Source organism: Ictalurus punctatus, chromosome 8, assembly GCF_001660625.3.
Source record: "Ictalurus punctatus breed USDA103 chromosome 8, Coco_2.0, whole genome shotgun sequence".
NCBI lineage: Eukaryota > Metazoa > Chordata > Actinopteri > Siluriformes > Ictaluridae > Ictalurus > Ictalurus punctatus.
The window spans coordinates 29,621,403-29,643,902 of record NC_030423.2 but is presented as its reverse complement, the minus strand read 5'-3'; the positions used below and the strand labels follow the sequence as shown (position 1 = coordinate 29,643,902).

General features: G+C 40.2%; 2 protein-coding genes across 6 annotated transcripts; one reads left to right on the top strand and one right to left on the bottom strand.

Moving 5' to 3' along the window:
* Positions 1-23: 23 nt before the first annotated feature.
* mrpl18 (mitochondrial ribosomal protein L18) lies at positions 24-3,739 on the top strand. The gene is made up of 4 exons (XM_017474412.3): positions 24-277; positions 1,677-1,845; positions 1,942-2,176; positions 3,613-3,739. The coding sequence occupies exons 1-4, from the start codon at positions 187-189 to the stop codon at positions 3,682-3,684; spliced, it is 567 nt and encodes a 188-aa protein (XP_017329901.2). The 5' UTR covers positions 24-186; the 3' UTR covers positions 3,685-3,739.
* A 176-nt stretch (positions 3,740-3,915) lies between these two features.
* si:ch211-203d1.3 (protein phosphatase Slingshot homolog 3) lies at positions 3,916-21,711 on the bottom strand. 5 transcript variants are annotated; one of them, XM_017474406.3, is made up of 16 exons: positions 21,285-21,711; positions 19,371-19,465; positions 15,829-15,866; positions 15,323-15,509; positions 14,925-15,040; positions 14,680-14,748; positions 13,487-13,552; positions 12,189-12,462; positions 11,645-11,773; positions 11,146-11,192; positions 10,883-11,029; positions 9,954-10,154; positions 9,157-9,343; positions 8,960-9,034; positions 8,551-8,646; positions 3,916-8,106 (listed from the first exon to the last, which is right to left on the bottom strand). In XM_017474406.3, exons 2-16 carry the CDS (start codon positions 19,416-19,418, stop codon positions 7,921-7,923), a joined length of 1,866 nt encoding a protein of 621 aa, XP_017329895.1. In that variant the 5' UTR covers positions 19,419-19,465; positions 21,285-21,711; the 3' UTR covers positions 3,916-7,920. The 5 variants fall into 5 exon arrangements, with proteins under 5 accessions (XP_017329895.1, XP_017329897.1, XP_017329898.1 ...); XM_017474408.3 differs by having other exon boundaries at positions 19,371-19,462; XM_017474409.3 differs by lacking the exon at positions 21,285-21,711 and adding an exon at positions 20,719-21,272.
* Positions 21,712-22,500: the final 789 nt, after the last annotated feature.

The window sequence follows — 22,500 nt, the reverse complement described above, 5'->3', positions numbered from 1 at the left end:
AACCTCAGAGTGACGCTCCTCGTCCTCAGCCGGACTGTAATCAGTGTAACACGGGGACAAGATGGCCGCTTACAGGGGAGTGTTGGGTTATGATGATTAGTTCGGATTTCTCTTCGTGTGTGTAGATTTTGTTTTGTGTTTGCGCGGAGTGTGTGTGTGTGTGTGTGTGTGTGTGTGATTGTGGTTATGGTTATGGCTGCTGTTAGAGGGTTTTATCGCTCAGTCCGCCTGCTGCTTGGACAGAAACACACCGCGACACGGAACCAGGACATCGCAGGTCACACACACACACACACACACACACACGCACACACGCGCCCGCCCGCACACACACACACACACACGCGCCCGCCCGCACACACACACACACACACACACACGACTAGGTTTATATCATTGTTTATCTTTTAGCTAAATTAGTACTGTATATGGAAATAGTTCTCTACACATGGGGTAGAAGTTATTTCTTCACACCCTATGAAGTGCACTTATAGAGAGAGTCGGATGCAGAAGCTCGGATATCTTCCCCCCTGACATGCAGTGCACTATATAGGGTCTAAAAATCTTTATTTCGTGTCTTATGTGGTGCACTTAGAGAGAGAGAGAGAGAGAGAGAGAGAGAGAGAGAGAGAGAGAGAGAGGGGGGGGGGGGGGGGGGAGAGTTGCTGAAACATGTGGTGTACTGCATAGGGTGGTATGATTTCACTCCCGATGGAGGGTGCAGGATGATGTGTAACCTCGAACAGCCTTCTGTTGGATGATGAGGATGATGATAATAATGATAATGATGATGTGTTTTTGTAGCATGTGAAGGTCACTAATAATCCAATGCAGCATGTCAGACACAGAAGCAGCTATTTTACACACTATGAAGTGCACTTGTGTACAGGGCTGCAACTAACGATTATTTTCATAATTGATTAATTGGCCGATTATTTTTTCGATTAATCGAAGGGGTGGGGCGAACTTCCAGTACCATTTTTTTTCTTAAAAAAAAATTGTATGTATGTATTTGTTATGGAAGCACAAACAGCACTGATTCTACAGTCCTAGCAATCCCTGGTTAATTGGTAGAACCGGTCACTCCCCAGGGATTGCTTCAAATACCAGGTTCAGTTACATTTTATTGTCGGTGTGACATTTAATTTGATTCTCTGAATTATCTTTTGTTTATTTTATCCGTGACACTTGAACTTTACCACTCATAGGTCTTTGCAAATTATCGTTTCATTTGTAAATAAATTTAAAATAAATCCATCAGTGAACGATCGTCAGCTCGGCTAACGTGATGTTTGTGAACGCACGTGAATAACCAGATTGATTCATTTGAAAACATTTCATTTGAATATATTTTGATACATATAACAACAAAAAAAAAGTATTATTTAAACATTTTTAAAATAACTTTCCTACGGTCCCCCTGCAATTACACCACTGACCACTAGGGGTCCGTGGAACCGCCACTCTAGATGTAGAGTACCGAGTGCATAGTGTAAGTGTACAGTACGTCATTTGGGACATAACTTATGGGACATAATTTACTCTCCGAAGCGTGTTTTCGGAAAACAGAAGTAAAGTGATGAGTAAATGTACCGCGCGCAGACCAACTAATCAATAATGAGATTCGTTGGCAACGATTAATTAAAGTGTTCCTCCTCCTCCTCTGTCCTGGTCAGTGCGGAGTTGGAGTCGAGCTGCAGCCGATCCAGCGCCGGAGATCAACCAGAACGAAGATGTTAATCAGACGTTTGTGAACCGAAACCCTAGGAATCTGGAACAGATGGCCATCGCTGTGAAGGACAGAGGCTGGGCCACCGTCTGGCCCAAGAGAGAGTACTACCACAGGTCTGTGTGTGTCTCTGTGTGTGTGTGTGTGTGTGTGTGTGTGCAGGGTTAGATTAATTCATCCTCAGTGTCTCTCTTCTTCTTCTTCTCTTTCAGGTTGGTGCTGAAGCGCTCGCAGCATCACGTGTCTGCTGCGGTGTTTTCGCGAGACTCGGACGTCCCCGTGCTGACGTGCTCCACACAGGAGTGGGCTCTGAAGAAGCAGCTGAGCTCCACGCACTCGGTGGCCGCGTGCCGCGCTGTGGGAGACGTTCTGGCTCAGCGATGCTGCGAAGCCGGAATCACTCGACTCGTTTATCGAGAGGTTCCCTGGACCTTCCGCTCCGACGCCGTGAGTCTCCTCCTTTCACCATCATCATCATCATCATCATATACACTGATTCATCACTACAGCACAGCTCACCTACAGGAATAATTATTCATTACAAGCAATGTGAGAAATAGAAAGTGAGGAAGGAAATAAAATAATTATAAACGTGAGATGTTATTACTAAAAATAATGATAACATCTTTACTTTTAAACCCCCAAGTTTTTTTTCTTTAATAAGAAATTTCTGTAGTGCTACAGCTGAGATATGGCTTTTAATAATTTAAAAAAATATATATTGCGATAAATATTTTTAGCATTATTTTTATTGATGTGGTAATAATTAGGAGTAACCCCTTTATAAACTCGCTTTATTGTCCACGTATGAGGAATTTGTCCTGACGATGAAATATTAAACATATTAAATATAAGAAATTTATTACATTGATCATATACATGTACACATATATGTACATGCAATTCCATTCACGCAGATCATTTATTTATTTATTTATCGAATTATTTATATATTTAGTATGATTAAATAGTGAGCAGACGTCTAAATACTTAGAGGTTTAGTTTTTATTTTTTTTAGTGCACTTTTTGGGTCTATATATCCATTTAAAAATAAAATAAAGTAGTGGACTAACTCTCTGAAATATTATTCGTCACTGCTGTATTTTTCACGAAGCTGAAAATCGATCTTAATATGAATTTACATTTATTTTAGCGACTGAGATTTTAGGAAATAGTTAAAGGCATTTTATTTATTTTTATTTGAACGCGGTAATAGATGTTTATTTTTTAACCGGACAGAAGTCATTTTCTTTTAATCCAGAGTGATTTTCTTTACGTTTCTTTTTTTTTTTTTATTCACAGGGGAATTCCCCTTGTCCGTATCAGACATTTCTAATGATTATGAAAAGAAAATCATTTAAAAGTGAATCTTTTTTAATTTTAGGAAGAGATGTTTATAGTGCTACACTTTTTTTTTTATTTTTATTTTTTTTAAAGTTTAAAGATTTGTGATGATTATTTTTGCAAACTGCCTCGATCACGATCATGAAATGATTAGGAATATCTCCCCTGTTTGAGTATGTACTTTGAGTATGTAGATTTTATACATATCTATATTTAAATAACAGTTTAGAGTAAAAAATTGGAATAACCCTCTGAAATTGATATTTCAGGAATATTTCTTTATTTTATTGTCTGTGTGAGAGTTTAAGGAAATTATTAAAGCTTCTATAAATCAGTCGTTGCATTGAGTATAGGTGCATCCTATAGCTGCACCACGCCCCACGCTTTATTCCTTTAATCCCAGAATTCCCTTTTCTAGAGGAGTTTGTGGGCAAAAATTTTCATCCAAGTGAGGATTTTTTTTTGTACTTAAAAAAGCTTTCAAAATGATAACTTATTTTAATTAGAATTAACATTCTTCGCTCTTTAATCTGTTCCAGGTCCAGACGTTTTGGGCGGCCATGAAAGAGGGGGGCGTGCTGCTCAGTGAACCTAAACGTAAATTTATTTAATATTGTTTCCCTTTTATAATCGACCTGAAACTCTGAATAAAGATCTGTATAAACATGGTGTTTTTTTTAAATTTATTTTAATTGAATTAATTCAGTTGTTGGTTATATTTGTTTGGCAGTTGATGCGTTTAGTTTGTAGTGCACAGTAAATTAGCTTAATATTTGCAGCTGAAACGTAGCAGCATTCATCTTAATCTGATCAGCAAATCCGTTTAGAAGCAATAAAACCACTTTAATAAATTTATATTTTATTTTACGTCCAGCAAGGATGCGTACATACTGTAGATACAGCAGTGATAAAACGAAGAAGAAAAAAGAAAAAAAAAGATAATACATATTGCCAGATTACAGATTAAAAGCTTCAGAATTAAACAAGTTAGACGATTTACCCCTCACCAGTGGAACTATAAATACGCAGATTATCTGGCAACCCTGTCTGTAATGCCTGTGTAAAAGATATCAGATATTTCCAGATCAGAGAGAGAGAAAAAAAAACAACATTTATTACCTGATCTCTGATATGATATCAATAAAAAACAACAGCAGGATTAACCGAAACAAACATGGCACGTTTATTCTTCGCATTTCCATCTTTTCTTTCGTCACTGTCCCAGCACACTATGGATTTTATCCAGCTGTTTGCCCTCATTACGATGACCTGGGCCTCAATCTGGCAACCGTCTGCATGTTTAACACACAGCACAGTAAAAAAAAATAAAAATACTGCACGGAAATAAAAATACAGTGACACACTCACACATAATAAATACCCAGGTGATCTAATTCATCATAAAGCATGCTGTATGCAACAGCAGGTACACAACTCGCATACTCAACACACAAATCATACACACTTTATATATATATATAATCATATTACATAAAAACATCTGAAAGTTTCTGAAACATGACATTTTGGTCCAAACCGAAGGCACTGAGACGGGAGGATCGTGGGACAGAAACTCAACCTGCTACAGCAGAGACGTCACATTTCAGTTATGGCACATGTTCATTTATTCTGCAGGTATCAACTCCCCATACTGACAAAATTACAGCTCTTAAAATACAGTTCTGAAGGGTCCCCCCAGGTACAGAACTGTAATGATAATACTCCGGTTCTGTGCAGCAGTAGTGAAACACACATGAAAACACAGACACCTCGCTGGTGGACGATGGACATGTTCACTTGAGTTCGGCCAAAAATATATTAACTCGTACAATCGGTTATTGTTTGTTTTTTTGTTAAAGTTTGTGTTAATGTTTATAAAAAAAAAAAATTTCCCACCAGATTTACAAGTTTGGCTGATTTGCTTCGTACTCACGTGCGGACGTTGATAAACGCCAGTCAGCTGCAAATTACCAAACGCATTCATGGCATGGTTACATTTAGCCACGCCCACATAACTCCAAAACGGCTCAGAGCCCAAAACGACAACTAAACAGTAAAAGAGCACCTCCTAAGCATTGTCTGCGTTAAATCTTCCAATAATGCAGCTCGGCCACCGCAGTGCATCGGCTACCGCTGACGCACGCTAGCGCCTCCTCCTTTTACAGGGTGCCATTACTTTTGCCCTCACTGAATAACTAGTCTTCTTGGTCTTCATTTATGGATTTGATTTTTCACGTCATTAATATGAAGTTCATTAAACTGGTGTCATTGAAATGAAGCGCTTTAAACGTCATCAGTTCGTTTATAAAAATGGCAGGAACTCGCTGCTGAGTCTCTGTACATTTCTGTACACGAACTCGAGTGCAAAGCATGGGATATGAATGGTTTTTTTATTCACGTCCTGTTTGAGAATAGTTTTCTTATATCTATGTTGTGTAACGTGATACATTTTGAACACCTGTTACACTGCCAGTCAGATGTTTTTAGACTCCTGGAGGTTCTGATCACTATAAAAAAAAAAAGTGTTAAACTAATACGTTAAAAAAATATTAAACTAGTGTTGATTAAAAGGCTTTTCTCAGATCTTGACGTTCGATTGATTTTCGGTTTGGTTTCAAACTGTATAGAATTAAACGAGAGGCCAAAAAGAGAACGAAGCGTTTACCAAGTGCGTGCAGAAATCGCAAAAGAAATAAATAAATAATTCCACCGAGCACGCAGAATCCCATTCTTAAATAAATAACTGGTTTAAAACATTTCCTGCATCACGTCCAGTGTTTATTTTCTATTTTTGTTCATCCGAATGTCCGGAACACGTGGCATTTCTGCAGCGCTACAGCTCTGTGCATTGGCTCAGTTTAGCGGCTCGCAGAAATGAACAACAATAGAAACAAAACGCTGCGTCCGAGAACACACGACATTCTGCATGTGAGTCGATTTAGAGTCGAATCCCTCTCTCACGCCTCGCTCGGACTCTCTCGGACCCCAGCGTTCACACCCGACTAAAGAACCGCACCGACACCGAGGCGGAGAACACACCAGGGTTCTGCTCGAACACACTAAACACTGCACATGTGAAAGCAGTACGGACCACTGAAAATAATTCTCCGTTTAAACTTTAGTAAACAATAAGACTTAACGTTTTAGAGTGTTTATAATGAGCCGGGACGTTTAAACGGGTTAATACAGGGTGCGGAAAAAAACTTTTGACTGGCAGTCCGAGATCACAGAATCCAAAAAAGTGGCTGCTTCAAGCTGAGAGAGAGAGAGAGAGAGAGAGAGAGAGAGAGAGAACCTAAGAAAAAAAATTAATTACAAATATTGCATAGAATAGAGGGAATAAAATATCTCTAATGGAACTTGGTCATTAAAAGTCTACCTAATAATAATAATAATAATAATAATAATAATAATAATAATAATCACATTTTGCATCCAGGTGAAAATAGAAAAGTTTACTATTTGCACTCAGTCACTACTAATTTTCTCTCTTTATCACACAATAGCACATGCTAGCAACCTTAGCTATTCACACAATATCAGAATTAGCTTAAGCTTCTCTAGCTTGCTAGCGAATTTAGCTATTGGTTTACACAATATAATCACTATCCTAATGCTATCCTGCTTGTTAGCAGTCTTGTCTAACTGTTAGCCAAATTCGCTAGCAAGCATCGGGCTATCAGTTTACACAATCCGAGTTAGCTTAATGTTAGCTAGCTTGCTAGTGAACTTGGCTTAGTTATTGTTAGCCTAATGTTAGCTAGCGAATTTGGCTACTGTTGTACACAGTATTTACTGGCGTAACAATTGTTAGGCTAATGTTAGCCAGCTTAGCTTCATGTTTACTAAATATACTTTATTTTTAGCCTAAGCTTAGCTAGTTAGCCTAAATTCCTTGCATTGTTGCTACCGGTTCACACAATACAGTACAGTAGTCTTAACAGTAGCTCACTCACTAGCAAGTCGGGCTAATTGCTTTATTTACAGAACAGTTAGGCTTATATTATCTGGTTTGCTAGACGCTTTGGCTGCTCTTATTTTATACAATTTCATACCTAGTCAAATGTTGCATAGCTCGGTCGTAAATACTTAATTAAATGATACAACACAAAGACTAACATTAGCTAGCTTGTTAGCACGTTTGCATGGGTAGAGCTGCATTAGGTAGTAGGAGCAGAGTTTTGTGTTTAGATAGCTGGCTAGCTTAAATAAGAGCTAAATAGGAGTTCATACATTTTTAAAGTCTTTTTTTTTTGTAGTGCAAACAGATACACTGTATTGTAGTTAATGCTATTTTCACCTGGTGCAACAGATACTCAAAATACTACTACTACTACTACTACTACTAATAATAATAATAATAATGCAGGGATGTTTGTCATCTCTGGGAAATGCTCACATGTATGCCCCTTTTCCTGTTCTCTAATACTGTGTTAAATCAGGGAGGTGTTTGTGAACATACGGCTCAGGCTGAGTGTGCGTGAAGGACAAAAAACAAAGGCACAGAGTGATGTGGGAAAGTTGACACTGCATCATATCTCACATTAAATCAAGAAACACTCAAAATACTGCAGTGTCAGTGTGTGTGTGTGTGTGTGTGTGTGTGTGTGTTCCTGTCTTATTCGACTTATGAGGCTGCACTGAAGTTAATTGAAATGAGTGAAGAAGTGTACTAGAAGTGTGTGTGTGCACGTGTGTGAGAGCCCAACCAACGCCCAAACGGGGGGAAAAAAAAACCCCCAAACAAAACAAACAAACCCCCCTCACCATTACTATCAAACGACTCATTAAAATGATCTCCATCAGGACCACTCTGCTCTCGAGGAGTGTTCTTCCTCTTCTCCATTTTAGTCTTTTGTCCTCTGCTCGTTGTTACTTGAGGTGTCCAGCCCTGGATTTTCCTGTTTACTGCTCTGTGATCGGCTGCTTGGGTCGGGAGAAGCGTCCACGTGAGCTTTCTGGTGAGTCAGAGCCCGTCGTTTGTGACTGCTGCGTCTCCTCTGGGCCGGAGATTTCCTCTGAGCCGCCGCGTTCTGGATCAACAACACAGATTCCACTTTTCAGTGCTGGCTTACGATACGTCAGAAGAATACAATACACAAGTGAATACAAAAACTCATCTTGGAAGCTGGTTCTGAACATACAGAGTGATGTTTGGATCAATTTAGTTAAAAGACGGGAAACTTTCCTATTATTTACACTTTCGTATAACACAATAATAAAAAATGTGCACGCGCAATAGCTGGAGTAGATACTTGTTTACGCCATACGTTTTTGTCAGCCATTTCAAATCAGAGTTTGAAACGTCACCTTCTCCATCAATTTCTGGTTTATGGGTCTCTCCACAGAATTACAAGCCTGGTCTTGCGTGCCCGAAAATAACGGTCGAGCTACATTTCCAAGATAGCCGCCGCAGAACGGCGCGACTTTACTACAAGGACTTTGCTAACAGGTTATACGTGTATGCGTGTTCGTACTTCTAGATCGCTCAGTCGCTCCTCGTCGTCCAGCTGGATGGACTGCATGAGAGAAAACAGATCCATTCTTCCACTTCTGCTGGGACTCGGGGTTACCTGAGGGACAAAAACAAAACATTATTGTTATCGTTATTATTGTAAATTGTTTCATAACATTAGACAGTCCATAACATCAGGTGTAACTACAAACGGATAAAAAGTATGATGTTGTTCTTTAATAACTAAAAAAATGTCATCGTTGGCAAGTTGTTGTAGTATAAGAGGAATAAAACACTCCAGGACATCCTGCTATAGGGAAAATAATCCTATAATATTAGTAACTCTGCTTCATCACACCGCCCCGTTGTTGATTATTTTCCCTAGAACAGCATGCTACTGGTCTGGATAGTGAAATGGTGATAGTTCGGACCTTGTCACTGTCCTGGACAGTAATAACAGGGTTTGTTGATGCTGCTGCTGCATCAGACATGGAGTCACTAAACACCTGCGAGAGAGAGAGAGAGAGAGAGAGAGAGAACTAATGTGACAGGACATATTAACATTAAAAGGTGAGTAAGGGGACATTGATTTATTATTAATTGCAGTAAAAGTAATAGATATATTTACATCTCTCTCCTCATCCTCATCGGAGCTCTCTTCCTCCTCTGGACTCTGCTCGTCGTCCTCTCCTTCTTCATGCTCATCGTCTCCCAGCTCTCCGTCCGTCCCTGGCTTCTGTTCCTGCTTCTGAGCCGGTTTATTCAGCGTGTCTGATCTGGACTTCCGCTTCCAGAGGGCGCTGTGTCGCTGTTTACTGCACACAAGGTTCACCAGGAGCACCAACATTTTTATTGCAAGCACACGACGTGTGTTTTTCAGCTCCGGTGGAGGAAATACCGAGCGTCACCTGCCGTGTCCTAATAATATGTACTGTACTGTAAAGAAATGTTTTCATGCCTTTCTTTTTTTATTTGCTTATATAAAAGACATGTATCGTCATATACAGCAAATCGAAGACGTCTGGAGATTTAGAGCAGAGGGACTCGATTCATTTCTAAAAAGGTCCCGCGGGCACGTTTTATATTTGTCCAAAAAATGTTCCCAGTCTGAAAAATTGAAATTATTATTATTAAAAAATAAATAAATAAATAAATAAATAAATAAATAAATAATAATAATAATAATAATAATTAGAAGATGGCGGACTTGACTAGGATCATAAATAAAATAAAAATATGTATGGAAGGGTGACTAAATTCAACATGGGTACCTATTCCACTCGGCTTAACCCAATAACTGGCAATGCGACAGTAAAGTTGTTTCTCAGGACAATAAAACATACTACATTGATAAAATGAAGTGTGTGTGTGTGTGTGTGTGTGTGTGTGTGTGTGTGTGTGTGTGTGTGAGAGAGAGAGAGAGACCTGGCATTGAGGATGCCGCTGTAGGTGTGTAGCTGTCTGAAGAAGCCGTCGTTGGGCTGAACGATGGGTCTGCGCTCTCTCACGTGGTTAAGAGCCTCCTCTAACGTCCAGCCTTGCTGCTTCATCAGAAAGGCGATGACCGTGGAAGCGGAGCGAGACACGCCCATCTTACAGTGCACCAATACGGACTGCCCACTCTTCCTGCGTCGACACGACAGACAGAGAACGTCCAAAACATCACGAGTACATCACAACATGAAGCAACTACTCATCACAAAGGGCGTTAAAGGTGTGGATTAGAATTTCAATGTGTTTCGACACCTGTAATAATCAGATATTTTTAAAACGGACCCTTTCGAAAAAAAAATCTTCAAAAAATCTTTCAGGATATCGTTGACATTTTTTTTTTTTTCCTTTGCCCATCAGTGGCAGGAGCATTTATTTTTCTTCTGAAATGTAAAAATAAATGCTCGGACAAACAAACAAACAAACAAACAAACAAACAAGCAAAAACAAAATGGCAGCAATTTAAAGCTATTTTATTTATTTATTTATTTATTTATTTAAAAATGCAACATTTCATTACTGGTTTTGAAAAATTCAGAAGACGACAGGAATTTGTTTTTGATTTTGTAAAAAAAAACAACATCAAACAAACAAACAAACAAACAAACCCTTGACTGAATTTTATTGCTGTTTTATAAAAACACACTTTATTGCTTTCCCCACCACAGAGGAAAAAAAAAAAAAACCTGACAGCATTTTATTGCTGTTTTTCCAAAATAAAGAAATAAAGTAAAGAAGTAAATCATTGATACATTTTATTGCTGTAAATAAATAAATAAATAAATAAATAAATAAATAAATAAAAAGCAGCTCACATAACATCGCTCAGTCCTAGCCACAGCATCAGCAGTAACGCTCCTTACCTGGCTTCGTTAATGAACATGTACGTGTTGTTCCAGTGCGAGAGAAGATCCGTCGCCTCCACGTCGTACACTCGGATATTCATGTAGGTGAAGGATTCTGGGAAAAAGTTATCGATCTCCATGGTGACATTCAGGATGTAACCCACACTGCAAACACACGCACGTTAACATGGCAGGTTACCGTTTCGAACAGGTTCGGCAGATTTAAACGTGGCGTGTTAACTGTGTAACTGTATGGACCGCGTTATAAACACTCGGCGTACTTGTTTTTCTGAAGTTCCTCAAAGTTGGCCGCGTTCCACTCAGAACCCTACGAAGAATGGGGAAATAAAATGGTCTATTTATTGCAATAAGGACACGTTTTCTTGTAGAAAAAAAAGATGCTCGTGAGGATTTTTCCCCCCGGCAATGCACTTTCGAGTTGGATTTTATTTCCAAGATGTTGTTCATGGCAATAAAATTAGGAGCTTTAAATCCTCAGTTCAACAAAAACTAACGAGCAACAATTAAATCTGTGGCAGAAAGCCAGGCCGTCACCCTGAGCCCAGGACTAAATTATTCAACAATTTGTAAGATAAATTATGAATATTGTTGGAATGTCACCATTCAGTACGATCTATTGTATTGTGTTGAGTACCTTGTTATGATGTGTGAGCATGCAGGATGCAGTAATGATGTAATTAGCAAGAGAATGATGTTCTAGAACAATCCTTATGATAGCGAGAGGAAATAACGGGAATGGAAGAGGCTGCGGAGCGTTACCAGGTAAAGATAATCTAAGATTTTGGATGGTTTGTCCATCTGAGCCATGGTGACCATCATCTCATTGTCTATGTACTCCTTATAGTTCTTCATGTCCAAACCAATCCTGGCCTCCAGAGAAGATCGAACCTACACGCGTGCACAGAAACAAAAAGATCATCAGTGAGCTGCTTTTTTCGTTCTAGGACAAAAGTCTTCCATAAAATTTAAAACTGCAAGTGTTTATTTGACGTGTACGGAAGGAGTCTCCAGTGTCGGTGCTTTTGGAACGTCATTTAATGAATAAAACTGTGTAATCTCCGTAGTGTAAAGAGCAATAAAACACTTCGGGTCGTATCGTTATAGGAAAATAATCAACTTCAATGCGATTGGAGTTCACGCCGCTTCATCACGCCACCCCATTGCTGATTGGTTTCCTCGAACGTAACGACACCAAGCGTTTAACTCCTTATTCTCTCACTCGTAGTCCGGACGATAAGTCCGCACCTTATCGGTAAGCAGGAGCGCTGGGCTTCGTACTTTTTGTCTCCTTTTCTCGGTATACCTGTTTGGAGGTGATGTTCTCCAGGTCCACGGTCCTCATGATGTCTCTGAGCTGGACTTTAATCTCTCTCTCTACTCCCTCTCTCTCCGTGCTGTGGCCTTTGTTGTTCTTGCGCACCGACTCGAGGCCCGTCATGGCCCTCCACTCGTTCACACACTGCTGGTCCGACTCCACGTGCTGTTTGTAGTGCTGAGCCCAGTCCAATCCACAGCCTGGGATCACGGCACCCTGCACCGCCCGCTCGCAACAGCCGTGTAGAGCCTGGAGCACGGACCTACACACACACACACACACACACACACACACACACACACACACAAACCTTACTATCCTTGTGAGGACATAATTATTAATCTAATCTTAGCCTGACTTTAGTAACCAACAGGAACCCTTTGGCTCTTTTGGTTTTTTTCAAAGTAGATTTTGTGGGGACTCGAACTCTGTTTTCTTTGTTCCATTCATGGAGGTTGAGAGCAAAAGTTTGCACACCCTGTCAGGTTTCTGAATGAGAAAAACTAACCTTTGCCTCTATATTACAATTAAAATGTACAAAAAGTCAAATCTCGTGATGCTGAAAATGAAATTTCGACATCTTTTGCAACAATACTACACTCTCTCTCTCATTCATTCATTCATATACACACACATATATATATATATATTTTACACATCACATTCACAAAATTGAGATACAAACTTATGAACTCGTAAAATATGGATATCATTTTTGCCCAATATTAATATTATACACACTAATCTCTTAAATAAACTAACTAAAGTATATTTAGTTTAGTTATATAACTAAAGTTTATAACTAAACTTTAGTTATAAAAACTAAAAATATTTTGTTACTTCATCATAAAGGGTACATCTGTGAAAGTAAAGTTCTCTTACTTTGTCCTAAGGGCGTACAAACTTTTGCACTCGGCTCTAAATACACGTATACTATTAAATATTTTTAAAAAACTAAGCAGCGCGTCTCACGCTGATATCAGCGTCTGAGTTTGGTCTATAGTCTGATCAGCCTTTAGAGTCCACACTTCAGTAAGCATTTGAGTATTAAATAAGCCGATATAGAATTATTATTAAAATAAATAAATAAATGTAGAATTAAAATGTTTTTACTGGGACGTTCAGCAGCAGAGGACAGAGAAAAGGGGTTCATTTAATAATCTTTTCTCCACCCTGCTGCCGGTGATAAAAGTTTGCACGCCCTCGGATTAACAAGACGGCTGTAATTATTTAGTAGGAGTCTTGTCGCCATGGCGACCGCGTAAACAGGTTTGTCGTGAACTCACCACATCGTCTGAATAGACACGGGCTTAAATATCCTCGTGCACTCTGCAGACGTCACACTGAAGCCACTAAGGAGGACAGAGAATCGATGGGTTAAGAAGTCGACTTTGACATTACAGTGACTGACTTGATGTTTGTGTCGCCAATAATCGTTAATAATTATTAAAACACATCCAGTCTGGCACTTATTCCACTTATACACACCGTCGGCCTGCACTAAACCCAAACCAAATACACTGGAATGTAGCTCTATAAATACCGGAAGATTACTCTGGCTGCTAAAAAGCTTTTTAAAGGATCCACTGTTCTCTCTGAAACATTTCTGTGGGGATCAGCCCGAGCTGCTCGTGTTTAAGCCTTGAACAAGAGTGTTAACGTTACCTGGGAAGGTACTGTAACTACCAACGGTTTCATCCGTGTACAACATGTCAATATTGAAGTTTTTATAAGTCTGAAAAGGAGACATTCTGGAGATAATTCCTCTCTAGACTTGGAAGAAAAAACATCGAGTGACTCGGGAAATGTACTGCCGCTTAAAACTAATGGTTATGTAATCGCTAAAACCTAGTAATACGCATCACGCTGACATGTACAGGACTGTGCAAAAGAAAAGAAATGATATAAAGCAACGTTAAATCAAATGAAAACATTTCTACATAAAACAAAATCCCACTACTAAAAGCAGTAAACAGTAATAAACTAAACAATGTCCATATTAAGGGTTTAAAAATGCATCGGTCGTCTAAGGCACACTGCGCAGTCCATCCATACATACGGTTTGTGTACCGCGTATCCTACAGGGTCGCGGAGAACCTGCAGCCTATCCCAGGAGGCATGGGGTGCAGGGCGGGGTACACCCTGGACGGGCTGCCTATCCATCGCACGCTCACACACCCATTCATACACTACGGACACATTGGACACGCCAATCAGCCTACCGTGCATGTGTTTGGACTGGGGGAGGAAACCCCCGCAGCACCGGGAGAACATGCAAACTCCGCGCACACACACACACACACACACACACACACACACACACACAGGGCAGTGATGGGAATCAAGCCCTGAACCCACAATGTGCGGCCACTTTGTGCAGTCTTATAAGGAAATTAGCGGATAAGTGTCTGCGCATCTTGGAGAACAGTTCTTCTGGAGACTCGGATTCCGTTTTTGCATTTTAATCTCTCAGTCTTACCCATCTCCGTCCAGATACACCTGCGTGTCACTCCATATGGGCAAAACCAGGCCAATAGTGCAATCACCGCTGAGAGAGAGAGAGAGAGAGAGAGAGAGAGAGAGAGAGAGAGAGAGAGAGAGAGAGAGAGAGAGAGAGAACAGATAAGATGAGATAAGATGAGATCAACTTTGGAAAACGTGGAAGCAGCCGGTGAGAAGATTGTAGAGGAGAATACTGATCTGTAAAACTGAAGACCAGCTGACCTGTTTGCATTTGGGAAGTCCATGCCGAGCAGAAGACTCTCCTGTTTGCGGCTGGCGGTTGTAATGATGAGTAAGTATCTCACTCTGATAGGACTCACCGACTCCAAACGAACGGCCTGGAAACCAGACAGGAAGGGAATCCACATTTACCTCGTTTACCTCCTTACTAATATTCATTCCCTGCATTCAGGTCCAAACATCCGAGTTCTGGCGACTTCTCAGGACTGTTTTAACCCTCAGACATGCCTTTATTTTGCCCGTTTATGTTACTTAGGTTTCCCCAAGCATTAAAATCCCTTTGTTTCAAACAGATACGTGGTGTTTTAGAGCGTTTCTTTCGGCACAGGTAAGGCTATGAGACTGCTGTGGTGGTAAACACGGCGACTTCGATATCTTACCAGCTTGACGGTGTCTTCAGGTCTCAGTAGTGAAATCATAGCGCGTAAATGCTTGTGCTTTGTATCAGAAGCTCCGCCCACAAGCGGAGCATTTGGAAACTGAGAGGGTGTGGCTTCTTCGTGTGGCCCCTCCCTCACGCCGTCGTCTAATAAAAGCACCGCACCTCTGACGAAGGCAAAGCTCTCCCTGTCGTGCAGGAAACGGGAGCGATTCGTTAAAACGATCAAATAACCCATGAATTCTTTTTATAATCATAGCGATCTGCCAACGAGGACATTTCCTACTTATTAAAAAAAAAAAAAAAAAGGATATTTGTTGTGCTTTTTATCCATTTATAGTTACATTTAATGTTGTGGAACTTCCATGAAAGATAGTTCCTGTCCTCACTTATCTTAATAAGACAAAAACAGAAAATAACAACTTAGACTTACTTAAGTTACATCTTTACCTCCTTCCATAAACATTAAGTGTTAATTAAAAAGAAAAAGAAAACATGATTATTTACCTCTTCTGAAGTCTTCCTCTTCTTGCAATGGTTTCATCCTTAAAGAAAATAAAACCGTGTGAATGAGAAGAAATGTGCAGCTGGATGTGAGATGTTAAAGCTTGGTACAGACCAGGAACAAACTGCGCATTAATGTTCATAATTAATAAGTGACTTTCGCCTGATTTTATAATGAAATTCGGAGGCTTTAAAAAACAACAACAAAAAACTTTAAATCTCTACATAGAGAGAGTGATGCAGCGGCGCTTTAGTCCTTTAGTCTGTTCAGCTCTCTCACTTCCTCATCTGTACACTCAGCTTGTAAAGCTTCAACCGTCGACGCCATCGCGCTCGCCGTCTCGTAGATGCCTCACTAGCCGAGCAGAGTCTCGGATCGGTCCGAGGAATCGTACAGGATTTGTATAGAATGTTTCACTGACAGGACTTTTGCTTTCGCTCACCAAGTTAACAATCCTATCTACTAGAGGTTGAAGGATTGATCGGTTTTGAGGATTAATCGACACGGATATCTGATCGCTGGAGCTAGCGGTTATCGGCAAAAGTCCACACCGGGAAAAAATCCCAGTTGCGTCCGTTGCACAGCACGAGAGCGGCCTCTAGAGGTGAAGTTAAAACCATCGCTGACAAATTCTGTCGTGTTATTTGACGAGTTTTTTGATTCATTTTGGACGTCTCTATTTTTATTGGTTATTTGCAGAGTTACTATTGGGTTCAGTTTGGATGTATAGCTTTTATTTACGTTAATATATATTAATAGTTAATATATTCATATATATTATATATATTTAATTTTTTTTAAAGTAAAGCACATTCACAGTACAGTCAGTACTGTTTATTTTTATAAAAAACGTTCAACTATATTTTACTTTGAGTGCTCAACTTCGTGATCAGTATCAGTAACATCCATCTATCCATCCATTTTTCTATCTATCCATCCATCCATCTTTTTATCCATCCATCATATATCTATCCATCCATCTATCTATCCATCCATCCATCCATCATACATCCATATCTATCCATCTATCCATCCATCTATCCATCTATCAATCCATCCATCCATCCATCTATCCATCCATCTATCTATCAATCCATCCATCTTTCTATCCATCCATCCATCCATCATACAGCTATCCATCTATCCATCCATCTATCTAACTATCCATCCATATATCCATCCATCTCTCTATCTATCTATCTATCCATCCATCCAACTTTTTATCCATCCATTCATCTTTCTATCCATCCATCCATCATCCATCCATATCTATCCATCTATCCATCCATCAATCCATCATACATCTATCCATCCATCTATCTATCCATATATCCATCCATATATCCATCCATCTATCAATCCATCCATCCATCCATCTATCCATATATCCATCCATCTATCTATCAATCCATCCATCCATCCATCATACAGCTATCCATCTATCCATCCATCTATCTAACTATCCATCCATCTCTCTATCTATCTATCTATCTATCCAGCCATATATCCATCCATCCAACTTTTTATCCATCCATTCATCTTTCTATCCATCCATCCATCTTACATCTATCTATCCATCTATCCATCCATCCATTGTTCCATCTTCCTATCCATCCATCCATGTATCTATCTATCTATCTATCTATCTATCTATCTATCTATCTATCTATAGCTAGTTAGCTTTTACATGCTAGGCTATCAGTTAATCGCTAGGTTAGTTTTCTCTCATCCCTCGAATGATTCAAGCCAATCGTTTGTATTTGACACTTTACAGCGTGTCATTTCTAATCGGTATAAAGTTGTGAAAAATCCCTTTGTTGCACACCGAAAATAAACACTCACTTGTCGCGGGTGTGAACGTAGGGTTACACGTCCGTTTAAACCAACAGATTAACAACAGATTGCTAAGAACGTCACAAATATTTTAACAAACCCAGTTCATGTGCTTCAGAGTAAAAATAGTTTTCTTCAGTAATACATCGAGTTCGCAGAAAGAGAGAGAGAAATTATGAACAGGAAGAGAAAAAAAGGAAACCACTAGGCATGTGGCAGTGTGTTTACAGACGTCACGATGTGACACGGAGGAAGCTTGTGTGAAAGCAGATAGTGGAAAGCACGGAGAGACGCTTAAGAAACCGGAGATAGAAACACGACCTGTTATGCGACTCGCGTGTCCAGACTGAGGAGCGATGAAAGAAACAGATGAGATAGGACGAGTACAGACAGGCCGAGCCTTGCACCGTAACACGCGATCAACCCTGCCAAGCTCATTCGCTATGCGTTCATCGCCTACAGACCGTGCGCGTTAATGTTTCCAGCTCAACGGGTCTTACAAACATTACACAGACGCTGGTACAGAGAAACGGAGAGAAGAACAAAACACGATTACAACATGTGTTGAAAGAAGGTGAATTTCTCAACATGAGATGAGTACATACCAAAGAGAAGTGCCACATACGAGCTGAAAGACTGAAAAAAAAAAACAAGCGAGAAGCGTGAACATGAAGCAAAGACAGACTGAGGAAAAGACAGTAAAAAAAATAATAAAAAAAGATGAAGGGATGAAATGTTCAGACAGATGTGCATCACTAATTCATGCAGGACTTTGCGTATTAAAATGTATTAAAATGCCGCTGACGTCGTCGTGTATTCGGTAAAACAGTGACACGGCGACAGCAGCGGATCCATCGCCTGACGTCTGACATCCGCAAAAGAGCCGTTTTTATTTCAACGGTTTAAAAAAAAAATATTCAAAACTTTCTATAAATTCAAATCTCATGTGGCTATTAAACATCCAGAAAAAACCCTCAAATAAGAACATCCAAAGAGCAGCTGAACTCTCTGACCTGAGACTGTCCTAGTGGGCGTGGCCTGATATTCTAAACACATTCTAATGAGCACTCTTGATTGACGGCACTCTGTCTGAAACTCCGCCTCTGATGCCACTCAAGCAACTAAAAATCAGGATCCAGTTATAGAGTTATGCAGTAATGTCCACTAGGTTAGATTTCCTGCGCTAGGTTAGCTTTCGCAAGCTAGATCATCTTTCACTCGCTACCTCAGCTTTCGCTCTTGCTAGCTTAGCTTCCGCTCGGCATGTTAGGTTTCGCTCTTGCTAGGTCACATTTCGCACGCTAGGTCATCTTTCACTTTCTCCGTTAGGTGTCACTCACTATGTTAGGTCTCGCTATTGATAGGTTAGCTTTCGCAAGCTAGGTTGAATTCTTCTCGCGAGGTTCTTTTGCCGGGTTAGCTTTCAGGCACTAGGTTAGCTTTCGCTTGCTAGGTTTCATTTCTCGTCTTTCACTCGTTAGGTTTATCTTTCTCTTGCTAGTAATTGTTCACTCGCCTAGTCTCGCCAGATTAGATTCCGCTCCTTAGGTTAGCTTCCACTCCAACATTAGCCGGATTAGAAAGCACGGAATTATAATTAAGTGCAGGAGTTTACTTTGCAGAACTGAATTAGGGAAGAAGTCTTTATTAAATCCAATGAAAACATCTCGTTAGTGGACTCGTTGTGTAAGCAGGTTGTTGTAGAACTCACCGGCGCTGTGGAGACAGACGGTGATCTGTGCAGGGTCAGTAACGCCATCCCAGCTCAGGTGAGACGTGACTCGTACGGAGGTGTTTAATCTCCTGCTGTGGGTGACAGAGGCGAGATAATCAGAGCAGGAAGAACAATATTTACAGTGAAGCGCGCTGTGTAACCTGACAATCCTACCGACGGTGCAACAGAAGAAGCGAGAACTGTACAGACCAGTCAGGGCACTTCATTTAGCACACTTCATTTCGTGCAGATCACCTGCCACATGCCACCTCTCTCACGTCAACTAGTGCGCTTCACCTAGCACAGTTCCACTGGTTCAGATCACTTCAAATGGCACACGTTGGCCTTCACACTTCACCTGGAACGTTGCACTTATAGCGCATCACCCGTCACCTGACCCAGTTCACCTTGCGCACTTCGCCTGGCCTACTTGACCTGGTGAGCACACACCAGCTATTTTGCAAAAAATGCTAGTTCACTTTAAAATGAACCTACCGGCTAGCGTTAACGTGAGGCGCTGGATTACGCGCAGAGGGCTCGTGTGAAATTTGAGATGGTGATGCAAAACCTTCCCGTGTGTTTGTTTAGCTAGGTAATGTTGATTCTTGAAACGAAACACCGCCGGACGTGTCAGCTTTTGTTTTTCTTCAGAGTACAGCACGACGTACATGTTCATCATCGAGCCAGTATGATCATCGTCTAACCTGATACCGCATTATACCGTGACACAAAACCTTCTAAACGGATGCAGTTTTGCTGACAAATATCTAGCTTCACTACACTCACGATATTGTCCAAATATACTCGCAATACCTCTGACTGTACTCGTGAGGTCACTGACTATATTCATAATGCGATGTATAGTCACAACATGACTGACTACAGTTATAACACCACTGACTAGACTCACGATATTACTATAATCACGATACTCAGAATATACCCGGATACTCTCATGACACCACAGACTACGATACCGACGTCGGTGGAATATACTACGGATATCGCAGACTATACTCACAATACCACACACTATACCTGCATCATCACTGACTTTACCCACACAACACTGCAGACTATACTTACAAAATCACTGAACTTTACTCACAACATTCCCGGCTATACTCATGATAACACTCATGTCGGTGGACTATACTACCGATATCGCAGACACTACACACACACACTATACTCACAATACAGCTCACCTTACAGACTATAAATCACAATCACATCAAAGAACAGACTCACGATACCGAAGAGTATACCTACAACTATCGCAAACTGTACGTCTATGACTATATTTGTAATATCTCATACTATACATTTTACATACTATACTCACAAGATCCGTCTCACGCTCAGAAACCCACACTGTGACGTCCAAATATCCTTATCCAATCTCCACATCTCCTAATCCTAGTTCCTTGTTAGTAATCTCCAAACTGTCCTGGACTCTGGATATGATCCATATATGGTAAACCCATATCATACACCAATAGAGTTAAACCCATCCTAACAGGTAAGCCCCTCACCTCCTCCTCCTGGTGTTTACACCTGAACAGGTGACTGAACCCACATACCAAACATTACTGACACACTGGAGCTATAACAGAGGCTTTAGACTTCATCACAGATTCATTACCATGCGATGCAAACAAATAACCGCAGCAAATCATAATCACGCATAATCACCAGTGCAGGAATGTAGCAGAGCCGCGCGCGCGCGCGCACGCATCTACAGGCTACAGTGACATTATACACAGTTCATATAAAGCAGCTTCATGAGTTTGCGTGTGATTTGCGTGTGCATTTCTATTCCCGACACATCTACTCGTCTGAGCTGCAGATATCACCAATCCCAGTTCCTCAAAACACAAACGACAGAAACACGCCACGAGCGCTCATTACCTGAGCTGTGTACCAGAATGAAGCAAACAAAACAAAACAAAACAAAACAAAACAAACAATATTTCCTCTCTGGTGTATAAAATGATAAATAATATAATCCCGTGCTCTTGCTTCCTCCGAGACTGCTGTGGTCCGTATGAGTAAAAGTTCTGCGTTGAGAAGAAGGGGAGTGAAGCTCGAGTCCCTGGAAGCAGGAAGCAAAATACAGGCGGCACTCATACTAGCGCACTTACATACTAACACACTGCTGTACAGTATACATACTCTCTCTCTCTCTCTCTCTCTCTCTCTCTCTCTCTCTCTCTCTCACACACACACACACACACACTCACACACATTACTGCATACTACTATACCCAATAGTACACTAAAGTGTTAGTAGCTGAAGTAATCCGAGCTATTTTTAGGCGGAAAGACTGAATCGGACACGCATACTAGCGTACTAAGTAGTGTGTGAGAGTACAACTCGGCTTTAAGCGCAGGCGTGTGGCCTTAAATGGAAGAGGCGGACCCAGAGGAACGGTTTCTCCATTAAAGGGCCATGAATACACACTACATCATTCTTACACCATTTTAGAATCAGAAATTTTACTGAGGGGAAAATATATATATATATATATATATATATATATATATATATATATATATATATATATATATATATATATATGAGTGAGGTTTCTTGTACAGCTGAGACCTGGATGGATCTTTAACCTGATTGCATTGCGCATGCGCAGTAAACAACTGGGTTGTAGTGAACTTGTGTAATAATTAATAAGTAATATTATTAGTTATTAATATAATAATAACTCGTGGTAATTACTCATTAGGATATTTTGTATTTGGAATACGCAGTCTGTCTTTTGTTTTCTTTATTATTATTGTTGTTATTGTTGTTGATGATGAAGCAAATATTATTCTAATAACCCACTAGTGTATTTTATATTATGGTTGTAATTGTAACTTATAGTCGTCAGTGTTTATTTGTTTGTTTGTTTGTTTGTGAAACATTAAATTAAAGTAAAGATTTAAATCAGAGATGTCACCAGTCTGATACCCAGTATATCAACACAAGACAACAAAAAGAAAAACAAAAACAACGGTGGGTCAGATATCGCAGAAAACATATCGGATTTCTGATCATTTAACAAACATCAAAGATTGGACTTGGAAATGTTTATGTATAAAAAGGTTTGACTGTTTGTTTGTTGTTTTT

What these genes read in the sequence shown, in the direction of transcription:
- mrpl18 (XM_017474412.3), top strand. Translation starts at nt 187, where the DNA reads ATGGTTATGGCTGCTGTTAGAGGGTTTTATCGCTCAGTCCGCCTGCTG. An exon ending in ACGGAACCAGGACATCGCAG is followed by an intron (nt 278 to 1,676) that starts GTCACACACACA and finishes TGTCCTGGTCAG; the next exon opens with TGCGGAGTTGGAGTCGAGCT. An exon ending in GGACCTTCCGCTCCGACGCC is followed by an intron (nt 2,177 to 3,612) that starts GTGAGTCTCCTC and finishes AATCTGTTCCAG; the next exon opens with GTCCAGACGTTTTGGGCGGC.
- si:ch211-203d1.3 (XM_017474406.3), bottom strand. Translation starts at nt 19,418, where the DNA reads ATGGCGTTACTGACCCTGCACAGATCACCGTCTGTCTCCACAGCGCCG. An exon ending in TCTTAGATTATCTTTACCTG is followed by an intron (nt 11,193 to 11,644) that starts GTAACGCTCCGC and finishes CATTCTTCGTAG; the next exon opens with GGTTCTGAGTGGAACGCGGC. An exon ending in GAGGAACTTCAGAAAAACAA is followed by an intron (nt 11,030 to 11,145) that starts GTACGCCGAGTG and finishes GTGTGTTTGCAG; the next exon opens with TGTGGGTTACATCCTGAATG.